Source organism: Pangasianodon hypophthalmus, chromosome 21, assembly GCF_027358585.1.
Source record: "Pangasianodon hypophthalmus isolate fPanHyp1 chromosome 21, fPanHyp1.pri, whole genome shotgun sequence".
Lineage (NCBI taxonomy): Eukaryota > Metazoa > Chordata > Actinopteri > Siluriformes > Pangasiidae > Pangasianodon > Pangasianodon hypophthalmus.
The window spans coordinates 6,656,782-6,670,268 of record NC_069730.1 but is presented as its reverse complement, the minus strand read 5'-3'; the positions used below and the strand labels follow the sequence as shown (position 1 = coordinate 6,670,268).

General features: G+C 38.8%; 1 protein-coding gene across 3 annotated transcripts in view; it reads left to right on the top strand.

The window, feature by feature from the left end:
• Nucleotides 1–13,487, top strand: part of limk1a (LIM domain kinase 1a) — a 56,064-nt gene that overhangs the window by 29,485 nt on the left and 13,092 nt on the right. Inside the window, exon 1 of one of the 3 annotated variants that reach the window (XM_026940876.3) lies at nucleotides 3,966–7,188. The exons of the other annotated variants lie outside the window; for them this stretch is intronic. Within the exon in view, the coding sequence (XP_026796677.2) occupies nucleotides 7,126–7,188 (63 nt within the window). The 5' untranslated portion in view covers nucleotides 3,966–7,125. Of the gene's footprint in view, nucleotides 1–3,965; nucleotides 7,189–13,487 lie in introns of those variants that run through there. 3 annotated transcript variants of the gene reach the window in all.

The window sequence follows — 13,487 nt, the reverse complement described above, 5'->3', positions numbered from 1 at the left end:
TCTGTGGACGGAAACACCTTGTTGATGACAGAGGTCAATGGAGAATGGCCAGACTGGTTAGAGCTACAGTAACATAAAGGCTGACATAAAGGCTACAGATGAATCTCGATTTCTGCTGAGGCGCACAGATGGTAGAGTCAGAATTTGGCACCAACAGCTTGAATCCATGGACCCAACCTGCCTTATGTCAGCAGTCCAGGCTGGTGGAGGTGGTGTAATGTTGTGGGGAATGTTTTCTTGGCACACTTTGGACCCATTTATAGCAATCAATCATCACTTGAATGCCACAGACTATTCTAGTATTGTTGCTGACCATGTATATCCCTTCATGGCCGCAATTTGCAGTCGTGGCCTAATGGATAGAGAGTCGGACTTGCAGCCCGAAGGTGAACCTGAAGGTCGTGGGTTCGAGTCTCAGGTCCGGCAGGGATTGTAGGTGGGGGGGAGTGAATGACCAGCGCTCTCTCCCACCCTCAATACCACAACTGAGGTGAGACCATTGAGCAAGGGACCGAACCCCCACCTGCTCCCCAGGTGCCGCAGCAAAAAAAGCTGCCCACTGCTCCGGGTGTGTGTTCACTACGGTGTGTGTGTGCACTTGGATGGGTTAAATGCAGAGCACAAATTCCGAGTATGGGTCACCATACTTGGCCACAAGTCACTTCACTTCACTTCAATTATGGGAAGAACAGGGATTGGATAATTTACCCATTATTTACCAATCTGAATCCAATAAAACACCTTTGGGATGTGGTACAACGGGAGATTCACAGCATGAAAGTCCACCTGAACTTGTGTGATGCAATCATGTCAACATGACCAGAATCTCAAAGCAATGTTTCCAACATCAAGTGGCATCCATGCCCTGATGTACTGAGGTTGTTTTGAGAGCAAAGGAGGCCCTACCCAGTATTAGTATAGTGTTCCTAATAAAGTGTTTGGTGGTGTATTTTCATAATACCACCAGCCACTAATTTCAAATTGGAAGGTACTGGAATTGGTACATTAAACTGGAGAAATTAGGTTAGCTCTTTTTTTTTTCTCATGGGCTCAGTAATGGCAATTTTAAGATTTGATCTCACAACCATCTGGTAAATAGTACAGAACCAGACATCGCCTATATCTCACTCTCTTAGTCTTACCGTCTATCTACACTCTACTGTCTTTTCCATCTCAGACTAGCTTCGCGTTTCACACAGCCTCTCCTGTTACACCGGCCAACAAAACAGCATTGATGCAGTTATGAGCACTGTATCACACGTGTGCTGGAGCCCCATGAATTAAACAGTAATCCACTGTTTTCCAGCTCGAGATGCTGAAAGAGGCTGTATGTATAATTCAGAGAGATGAGAAAAGATAATGGTAATGAGGAGAAAGTTTGTGCTGGTTGTAAGAAGGGGGCGCTCTTGTTTTAGGTTGTCTTTTGTTAGCTCTTTTATTCAGCATGTGTTTATTGTCTATTATCTATATATATTATGGATATATGAAAATGCATGTCGTATAAAGTTATTTTCATTCAGTTTGCAACATGTCAGCGACTTAAAAATTGACAGGTACTTAAGCTGAACAAATTCTTTTATATAATGTTATTCAGAGGAGGTAGACATTTTACTCAGGTCTTTGGGATGGATAGTGTTTGATCATGATACTGTAGGCCTGAACAGGAATAGAGGGAAGTTTACATTCATTTAATCTTAAACTCTTTGTGGCTTTCTTTGCAACATGTCTAATTAAATACTATGTAAATACAATATTTAGAAGGGAAGGGCAGACTTCCTTTTAGCGAAGGTCTTGTGCCTTAATGATGAAGCCTGCTGTGAAGGATGAGCTCAGCCAAGTCAATAATATAAGAATGAATAAAATAGACTCAAGTAGAAAAAAAATTAAAGTGGAGCCTCAGTTGGTGGTCGTGACCACAGTTACATGGAAGAGGGTAATACTGCATTTAAAATGTAATATTGACTGTTGTGTTGTTCCTCAGCAGTTCCCTTTTTTTTTTAATCAAGTGCAGAATTTGTCCACATTTCTGTGAAATCATTCCACACATTTTTAAGCGCTAGAATGAGACTCAAGCATAAATATCTATGATGTATAACATTGTCGTATAAATATCTATGATGTGTAACATTGTGGTATGTTGTAAGGAATTGGGTGGATGATAAAATAACCTCACATTATTGCAACATTGCAACATCTTTTCTCCCAGTACTCATAATGAAAAACTGTGCAATGTAACATTCTTTAATTTACAATCCGGAAACCAAAACTATTTACTGCATAGCCCCTGTAACTGACCTTCCAGCTTTACAATTTTGTCACTTTAATCCCAGTCCACACCCCGATTTATAGACACACTGCCTGTGCAGTAGAGTGCAATCACCATAATTAAACTCGCACTTCCTACGCTAAGTTAATTAAAGATGGCGGAGCATGCTCTTCCTTCTGCAAGCTCACTCAGCTCTGTAGTGTCTGATTGACATTTACCCTCCTGTACATTTGAAGCAATCACATTATGTCGCACGCTGTAGCTCTGTAACTGCATTTGATAGACGATGGCCAGACAAAATGTAAACCTTGGCAGTCAGTACCATCCAGAAGGATGATCACTTCTTTGTTTGCTTGAATTAGGAAAATTACAAATGAATATGAAATTATGCCTTCTGTTTCATAGTAGAGACATTTCATAGTACAGCTGCATCTACAGTGAATGGATTATGATTTAACCCAACTTGATCTCTAATCAAATGATTGTTTTAATTTGGAATAGTTATAACTGCTTTTTGCACTTTTAATGCAATGCAGCATGGACAGGACAATGGCTTAAGCGGAAACATTTTGCAATTATTGTGACACGATCACAGATGTGCGTATATGTCTTGGATTTTACAATGGTTTTCAACACGCCTCAGCCAATCACATTTATTTTAGAACCAAAACTACCTGTTTTATAATTTAACGTTTAAGGGTTAACCCATATCTGAATCCACTGTGCCCTTCATCATCTGTCTTTCACAGAAAGTGATTTATATGCTGTGTGACCTGAGCCAAGACTACAGTGAGCTCATCCTTGGCAGACTCTGTCTCGCCTCTTTCTCTGTCTGACTCCACGGCAGGACATCCAGAGCTCTCAGAATTAATTAATTGATGGCAAATTTCTTAATTTTACCACCATTAAGTGTGGTCAATGTAATGATATTCATATTTCAGAAAAGATTCTGGGTATCACAATTAGTTAAACAAAATGATACATATGGCATGTTTAAAAAAAAGAAAAAACTGACCAGCACCAGTTGGTCTTGATTTGTATCAATAGGAGAAGATCCAAGTGAGTTTGAAAGAGAATCCATTATTGAGGCACAGAAGGCAAGAGCTTCAGTAACAAAGACTATTCAACTGGCTCAAGGTTCAATAGTAACATTGACTATAGAGACAGCTGCATATAGATCTATAGGAAATAGGGCTCTGTTAAGCTGTGGGAGGAAATTTGCTGGTATGGTTTGGGTTCACTTGGAGGGAAGAGTCAATGCAGTTCAATACAGAGCTCTTTTGACTGATCACCTTTATCCTATGATGAAACATTTCTGTCCTGAAGGAAGTGATGTGTTCCAGGATGACCACAGGACACAAGGGCTCACTGAATGTTTTGGTGAGGACGAGAATGAGGTCAATCATGTGCTATAGCCTTCACAGTCACCAGATTTCAACCCAGCTGATGAGAGATTCTGGAGCGAAGTGTTTGTTATACAGCGCTCTCTATCGCCATAATAAAAGCACCAACTGAGGGATTATTTTTGGAAGAACGTTGTTCATCCCTCCAGCACAGTTCTAGAGAATCTATGCCAAGGTGCACTGAAGCTGTTCAGGCAGTGTTACAGAGTTCCGGCAACCTCACAGACACTTTATATTAAATTTAAATAAGAATAAAATAAATCTTCTACTTAGAAACACAATTATGTCACTGTTTACTAGTTTAGAATCTGCACTTTCAAAAAAAATTTTTGTTTGTTTCTAGGTGTTGCAAGTGAGAAACAATATGAAATTATTATACTGACTCTAACTACAACATCTGAGACGGGTTCTCAACTTTTTTTGGCCAGTGACCCCATTTTACGGGTTCAAAAGTCTCTCTGTATACGATCACAAAGTTAGTTAAGCCAATGAGATTTTCACTTCTGCGCTCGGCGGCGGTATTTTAGCCGATGCCGGAGACTAAAATATCACCCATCTGCTGTTTAGAATGTGGGCATACACTACAAAATATAGCATGACTCTTGTATTCTGTAGTGTTTCTAGCTAGAAACTATGCCTGTGCCATACAAAACTACACTTATTTTTGTTTTGAATAGCCTCTTTGAGTGCTGCCGAAGTGTCCATTGTAAAGGACACACAAATAGCGCATTTTCAAAGTAGCATTTTCTTTCTTTTCTGTGTTCCTATAAAATGGCATAAAGCATCATTAAATTCCTGTTTTCACAGATTTTTTTTTTAAATTGCACTTAGGAATTTTTGTTGGCAAAGTCCCAACTTGTTACCAAAAGTAAAACTAAATCTTGTAATTCATTTTGTAAGAGCTCATGACACTGTATTTTTCTCACACTGCTTACCATACAGTAATATTCTGAAATGCCGTGACACGCACATGTCTCTCCCGAGGCAAGTGCATGGAAAGTACCTCTGTAACAAACACAACTCCCACCGGCATGAGGCAACACTCACACAAAGGGACTGTTTGTGTCTTACTGTTGCCTAGATGAGTGATATATCTGAATCAAGTCTAGGAATAACAAAGTTAGCTGCTCAACTGTTGCAATATCATCAGACTTTTGCATTTGTTGTCAGTCTCAGGTGTGTGGTTACATGTTGGTTTTCAGTTTCCCGTTGATCGTTAATACCAGGAAAAGATGATACTGGTTAGTGGCTTTAGCTTGCCAGTGTTTCTAGTATGACACATATGCTGTGGTTTCCAGCAGAAATAGATAAACACTGTATACACCATGATGTTTGGTGTATATGTTTCCCCCCTCCTGTGGTCTGGAACAGCATCATAGTTTTAAACTAAAAATGGTGGCTAAATTGCTCACTCTTTCCATTGCCCTGGCCAAACATGAACTGTATTCTTCCAGCTCTTTGTTGTTAATGAATATAGCACAATGTAATGTCTGTCACACTACTATTAGAATTAAGATTCTTTGGAAATGAAATATATTTCATTTCAGAACGTTCCCACACACTGGAAAGGTACATTATGCTAAGAGTTGCTTTGCAATATTAGTATCAAAAGCTTCAAAAAGAAGGAAAGGTGGTGTACACGAGGCAAAAATACAGCGGATTGTTGGGTACATGCACTGCTTCCTACATATTTCTACTAAAATGTGGTTAACTCATTTACTTGCGGTCTAGTCTGATATCTTCATAGAACCCATTGATGAATAGCACTATGTTAATACTGTCTAAGGTTTGCAGTTGACATAATAATAATAATCAATAATAATACATATTTCACTTTTTGTGTTGATTAGTTATCTAGTAAATTTAATTACATAATTATGTCCAACAGACATCCAAATCATAGACTCAAGGCTTAACCACTTCTGTCCTTACAACACGTTTCCACATTCATGTTCCACGTTCAGGAGATGATTTAAATTTATACTTATTGTTAGCTAGATGACTAGCTAAGAGGTTATGTTACTACAAACACTGCTGGTTATAGCATCAGCATTCCTTTCTTTGTACAGCTTAAAGGAGCTTTCCAGCATAAATCTAGTGTGTGTTTGTCACATTTTTGTAGCTTTCTTTAGTCTCTCAGCCTGTTTTACAATTGTTCTGTCCCTACAACAGGTCACTTCTACATTTGCCCGAGAGCCAGGAAGTTGTAGTGACGATTAGTTTTGAGTACTTGGAAGTCACCTTGATCATCTTGAACATGTCATGGAAGATGTCATACGCTGTCATGAGTTGTCATGACTGTTTATGCCCAATGATACAACAGTCACGGTAAAAATTTTAGTAATTGCCATGATGGCTGTGTGACCCCATGATATCTTGGGTCATGTGCTAGTTTTGAGATATGGAGTATGGAGCTAGTTTAACAAACATGGTGGTAAAAATAGTCAATAGTCAGAAGAAGAATATAGTAGAAGATGTCAAAATTTCACCATGTAAAGGGTTTTCAAGGCTGCCACACATATATAGTAGATGCAAGATGAACCACACCCCAAGGCATCTGTCCAGTTGTCTTATTGAATAATGGAATGATTGAATAATAATCAATATCTAAAGAGCACTGCTCATCAGCAGACTGTGTCAATGTGCTGTTTCACATCTGCTCACTCCTACAATTAGAAAAGTTAAAAGTCTGTCTATAAAAATGTTATTAAATGTGCTGTCTGAACATACAAAGCCCACTGAAATGAATGTAAGCAGTGATAGCAAACTGACCTCTGTTAACACCAGACCAGGCTGCCTAGCCGGAAACCATTGATTAACATTAACACACACACATGCGCACATGCACACACACGCTTTGTAACTGCACCACACTGGTTTATAATGCATTGTGAAATAAGAACCATGCTGCTCTTTAATCAATCCTGTTACTGTGAAAATGACAGCCAAGTGTGTCTTTGGGTCAGTATGAAGAGGTTGCAAATAAATCAGCATGTCTTTTTACATCGACAATGACTTTGATTGTAAATTCATTATTAATAATTACAGTACGTAGTGTTAAAAATGGAACCCTTTGCTTGTAGTCTGAGTTTTGTGTTATGTTTAACTGCAAGCTTGATTCCAGCCGGCCAAGTGAGTGTGTGTGTGAGTGAGAATGTGTGATAATGGGTGGTTGGGTGGGGGGAGGAGGCAGTAAGACACTGCGCAGAAGCACATGGGTGGGCTCGGCAGGAAGTGATGAGGTCACAGAAAGAGAGAGAGAGAGAGGGGCGGTTGGAAAAGAGAGGGGGAGAGAAAGCAGAACGAGAGCTATGTGACATGCTTTCAGAGATGAGCTCAGCACTGGGGGCGTGGAGAACTGCCCTGAGAATTGCCTCTCCTCTCTTGGCTGCTGGCTCTGTTTTGTTTTTCGACACCGCCGTGTTTCGCTAGAATGAGCTTAGCCTAGTCGCTGTCATGGTGGGCGACCTATTTTTATGGGGATTTTGCTGTCTAAAATTGTGGAAAAGGGATAAGAAGGTAAGATGGCGTTCCTCCTTCTGCTTGGGTGTCTGTCAGCACAAATCTCTCGAGACGTCTCCTTGGGTTCACTCATGACATAAACTATTCATGAGAGACACATGGAGACTCAGGGAAAAAAACAGATAGAATGTCCTTAGGGACACGATTTGGGATGCTGTATTTAGGGAACGGCTTTGAATATTCATGAGATGCGACAATCCTTGAATTGAGTATTAACATACTGTCATTTTGAGAATCTTTTATGATTTATGAAAGCATGCTGTGGTTCTGGGTCGGACTGCATTTCTATAAATGGCGCATGTGCTGAAGATCTTGTCTGGCAAAATTTTTCATGCGCCAGGTCCAGTCTTGGCCTATCTTATACAGCTGCACTCTGCATCAAGTCATCCATTATGCATTTACATGGCATAATTTGAGGTGTTACACTCAGTTATCCTTATTACAGCCTTGCTAGAAGGATTGCAGCATTTCTCTTATTTGGAGCTTAAATATTAAATTGTAGATGGCTCATGAGTGACCTTAATCGTTCAGCCACATTCCTAGACAGGTCCTGTGTGTCCAAATTACTTTCTGCATCATCCATTATCAAGGTATGTGTGTCTGAGCTTACAAGACTGATGTCATGTCTCTGTAGCATTTACAGCTGTTAGTGATATACAGTGAATCACATACATACGGTCGTGCAGCCTTGGTTTGTAACTCCATCTGGAAAATCTGCTTCTAATGCTTCTCTAATGTGGGATCTCCATCTACTTTATTTATATAGATAAATGACAGAAAAATGAGCATCACATGTGTGCCTGATAAAGCTAAGATGAATGATGGAGGTAATCAGTGAGGGTGTGTGACCTAACAAGTTTAATACTCGACAACTACAACTTTCACTCTACTATGGGAGGTTTTACTGACCTGGAGGAGCAACTCCTCTGAGACTTGAATTCTACTGGGGAACATCATAAATAACCAGGCAGTGTTGGGAGTGAGTGAGCTCAGAAGTTATAGGTTTATGCTAGAGACCACAGGGTTTAGAGTTCAAATCCCAGACAGGCCAAAAGGCAGAAAATAAGACTCAGCTGTAGATGCTTGGGTTGGATTCTACCTCACCTGTAAGTGGCTTTGGATAAAGTCTCCTAAAGCCCCTTGATATTCCAAGATGATCAATGTAAACATGCATTCATTGAATTCTTGATTCTGATTGGTCAGAAGGTGTTGATTAATGTTCTCTGACAGCAGCCCTGAAAGTAGTGCTGGCTACAAAACAAACCACAGGTTTATATTCATGTGCTAATTCTATTACATTATCATTTCTATAGCAACAACTTAATAAATAATACATGGATTACTTAATAAATGGATTAAAAACCGTGTGTCATTGTTGATATGGTAAAGTTTTCTGTGAGCTCTTTATTTAGCACTTTTAGGAAGGAGTCTCCAGTGTCAGTGCTTTGTAACACTGAGTTATGACATTTCAAAGTGTTGAGGATGGAGTTGTGGTTTTTCTAACATGTCAAGCTGCATTTTTCTTGTCTTATTAACTTTAAGAGAGAAAAAAGAGAGAGGCTGGTTAGGGAACTACTGTTTATAGCTGTTTATAATGTAAGTAATAACAGGAACTAACTTTTTCATGGACATTCCACAGCATGAAACATACCTACAAATGGATAAAGTATACAATGTGTTGTTCTTTAATACATTTTTTAAAAATGTTAGTGGTAGCAAATTGTTGCATTATATGAGAAAAAAACATTTCGGGGCATGCTATTAAAGGAAAATAATCAACTTTGAGTTAGTAGCAGTAACTTTGCTTTACAGCATGCTGCATCACACCTCCCTGTCATTATTGTTTTTTTTTTTTTTTTTAAATTCCTTATTTAGCAGTGGGTTACATTTCCGTATGAAAAACAAATGGAATGCAAAGCATATGCAGTTTTTTCAGAATAATGATGGAATTTTGTTTTGAGTAGATTTGCCTTGCTGGCATTTTAACCTCTACACATTAACGTAATAGTATTATGTCAATAAAAACTCAATTTTCATTTACAGCTGCTCTAGTCATTAAGCTATGCTTTTTAAAAACTCATTTAGCTATTAAAAGTATGAATGGTAATGTAGTAGTTAGCTTTATTTATTTACACAAATGTAACCTCAAAAAACATTTAGCATAATTCAAACAACTATGTTCAATACATGCGTATGCAAATATTGAAATATTCAGTAAATTTCAGTCATACACGTAAAAGGTGTAAATGAATCGATCAGTCTGTGAGTCACAAATGGGTCTGTTCATAGTGAAATACTAGATATGTCTAGTGAAAGGTTGCCAACATGAAAGGTTTTAGTTTTAGGGGAAATTCCTATGCAACCTGCCAATGATGTCATGTTTAAAGCAGCAGCAGAGGCAGATAAGAGTGATAACCAGACTAGTTATTGTGCCGAACTAGAATTCATTCATTCCTTCATTTACAGTTCCTTCCTCAATTGTAAGGTTTTAACAGGATTACCATACAACATATTGGTTTAGAGGAATGCTATAAATAAAAGTCTGTCTGTATTTTCAAATTGAACACTGAGGTCAGGCCTAAATGAACATGTTTAGCAAACCTCATGCACCATCACAACCTTCAGACAGTCTTTTACTAGGCGTATCTGATTAACACTATGGGTCGAATGTTTCCCTTAAATACTCCCCACCTCCTCACTTCACACTGTTGGCAGCACATTCTTTGAATTTGAGCTTTCATAGCGGTCACCGTCCACCACTTTTATGGTTCATAGGCATGAGGAATTAAAAAAGAGGAACTTGACCTTTTTAGAGCACATGGACATGATTGGACAAGCACTCACATGAGAAGGGAACGTATTATAAACTTTCCATAGCAGCATGTCATAGAAAAGATGGATTTCCCATAAAACCCTTCTTCAAATCTTATCCTTGGTTAGAAAGTGTGCCAGTGTACTGTTTTGCTGTATTTATGGGAGCCATATGTCAAGAGATGATGGTAATTGTGAGACTGTAAAGAGGTTTTTCTGAAGTCCAGGAGGACTTAAAAAAAAAAAAAAAAAAGAACCAAAAGGTTTTCTTTTGGTTACTGAGGTTAAGGTTAAGCTTAAGTGAAAAGCCCTTGTAAAAGCAGTTGGCTGTGTGGCTGTGTTTATCTCTTTATATGACCTAATGTCCCCATAATAATAAAAATGTGTGCCAGTTTTGACTTTTGGCTGTGACATTTGGCTGGTTGCCATGAGCATTTATTTAAAATGAAGGAAAAAAGCAGCAGTTTTCCTTTTGGTGTAGACTTAGCATTATCAAGCTATGTTAATACAGAAGTCAATACAGATAGCTTATACTATTACAAGAGTGTGTACCATGAGCTGAAACAGTTTCCGGCTAAAATCAAATCTCATTGAGACAGAAGAGAGGCACAGATGTAGACTAATGCACCAATGAGTCTAATGGACCTTATGGTCTCTGTCTTCTTCCTGTGACCTTGATGAGTTTGGAGTGCGTGTTTGGACTGCCTGGCCGTCCCTCCTACATGCATGGAAAACAGTTGGTCATGTTGTGTTGCACTCTCAGCCACATGAGATGCTGTTTTTCGACAACTGCTTTATTGCAGAAGTGGTTAGAGTGTATGTTTGTGGTCAGCCAGTTGTTGTTTCCTGAGGTTTTAGGCACATAAATGGCCTGACAAATGGTTCTCATGAAATGGTACCATTCATGGAGAAAGAGGAGAAGGATGGCGTCATGGCTGTTCTCTCTGGTGGGCGTTTCCTGTGGTTCACACCTTTGCTACGGCTGTACCTTGAAGTAGCTCGAGTTTTGGGCAGAGCTTGAGTGTTTACCAGAATTCACTGGTTACTTTACTGATTAGGGATGCATTGATAACATATTTTTCATACATACAAGTACATGTTTTAGGTACTTGTAACCTCCAAAGTATTAAGCAATCGGGGACATCATGGAACATTTTATTTAGCTCTGTTTATGTTGGATGCTGCCATATGCTGCACGCAGTGGACTCCTCATGCTGAGTTTTATTTTTAAGATTTTATGGTGTTTAAACAGGATCTTTAATAGAGATTGTAAGGATGTCTGACCTGAGCATGCAGCTTAGTATCAGTGAGCATCGTCATTAAAAATAAGTGCAAGGTGCCATGTACTGCAGCTTGACTTGCAGGCAGTGTCTAGACCCTGGTGAGCGCATGTCACAGAGCTCAGTGCATGTCACAGAGCTCAGTGCTCGCTGAAATGAAGTGCTCTCTTGCATGACAGTTCTTGCATGCAAAATACAACAGTAGTTAATGGAAACAGCTATTCACATTTCTTTACTGACTTCTTGGAAATACGGTTAAAATATATAAGATATTTAGATGGAAACTGTAATGATTTGATGACCTTTCAGACATTTTCAGCCCCTGTGCAGTAATTTTTAATGTATCTCAGTATCTAGCAATGTATCTAATGTTTCTCAGTATAAAGGCAATATATTACATTGTACTCAAAACATTGACAGCATGATTATAAGTTTGATGAATGCAATCTGATTGGCTCTTCTCTCCTCCATGTATACAAAGTTAAAAGTTGTTTTTTCTAAAGCAGTTAGATATCTTTGCATGTATGCCAATGAGGTTAACAATATTGGTTACGTATATTCTGTGAAAGTAGGTAGTTCTTGGCTACAATTAATGATAAAACATACCAGACTTGCTATGCAATAATAAAAAAGGTTGTAACGTAGCTTATCATGACATCAGTATTATATTGTCATACTGCCCAGCTCTGTCCGTATTGTTTACATCCCTCTTTCCAGTTGAATGACCTTGTGTTTGTGAATGCTTGCCTTGAAAGCCAGCAGGCCTGATAATAACATTCTGAGAGTGAAGTCATTATGCTGAAATGTGTTCAGCAGGATCTGCTGACTCATACTTGCTGCCCTAAGATGAGCCATTTTATTTCAAGCTCAGTCCAAGCCTCCATATTAAGTCCATATTCATGGGATTATGCTTCATAATTTGGGCATCGTTCTACATAACTTAGCTTGGAATATTGACTTTACATTCATAGACGCTAGGAAGTATGTAGAAGTTTACTGTAAAGACTGTGATGTGTCTTTATGTGTGATGTGAATATTCTTATGTGACTGTTTTGTTATATTCAAATAAAACGCTCATTTGTGAGGGGTCACGCAAGGAAAGTTGCTGGGTCTGTAAGTCGATTATTGGCTGGACGTCAGGCCCTTAACCCTCAACTGCTCAGTTGTATAAATGAGATAATTGTAAGTCGCTCTGGATAAGGGCGTCTGCCAAATGCCATAAATGTAAATGTAAATGAGCGTGTCTAAACTGAGTGACTAGAATAAATTTGTATGCCAGTGATACTCTTCTGCTAGAATGAGCAGTGTCAGGATCAATGGGCATCGATTTCTGTTTGAAGCATAATTTGTTTTTGGATTCTGGGGTCATGTGTGCGGACTTAGATCTGTTTACTAAATTCCGCCCTTGCTTTTATTTGTCTTACTCTGAAGCTTGATGATGATGATGAAGATGACTAATATTTTTAGTAGTAGTGGTAGTAGTAATAGTAGTATTTTTTACTCACATTATTATTGTTGGTTTTATTGAAGTATTTATTTAAAGCGATATTTCTTTTATACAACCATTCTATAAGCAAGAAATTATTATTGAGTAAGTGACATTTCAGACACAATATGGCCAAATGTTCTGTTTATTTTTGCTCCGCTAGCGGAAATAGATCCTGAAGAAGCCACACTCACTTTATAGCACATCGGGTGTGGAGGCTTGGGGCATTCCAGTTCATTCCAGTTGGCATTCCAGTTCATCCCAAAGGTGTTCAGTAGGGTTGAGGTCAGGGCTCTGTGCAGGCCACATGGATTTGTACATTCCTGTTAAAGGTGCTTCCAGTAAAATTGGCTTATCTTCTTCCTTTTCATCTTCATGACAAGTATTTTAAGTCAAAAGTTATATTCCTGAAAAGTATTGTTTGCCATGTCCGCTGATGATGTCACTAACACTACTGTAGTTATGGTTTCGGACTAGAAAGTGGAATTTTACGTGGCGAACACACACAAGCGAAGCGATGCACACAGTAAAACTTCCCAGTGCAGTTACAGGAAATATAGGCACTCATGGAATGCCACTCGACCAATCACGTTAGTGGACCGGAACTAACCATTGTATAATAGTTATTTAACATTTAGAAACATCAGTATGGAGATGTTTATTTAGTATTTAAGGAAGGAGTCTCCAGTGTCAGCACTTTGTAAGAGACAAAGATAAAA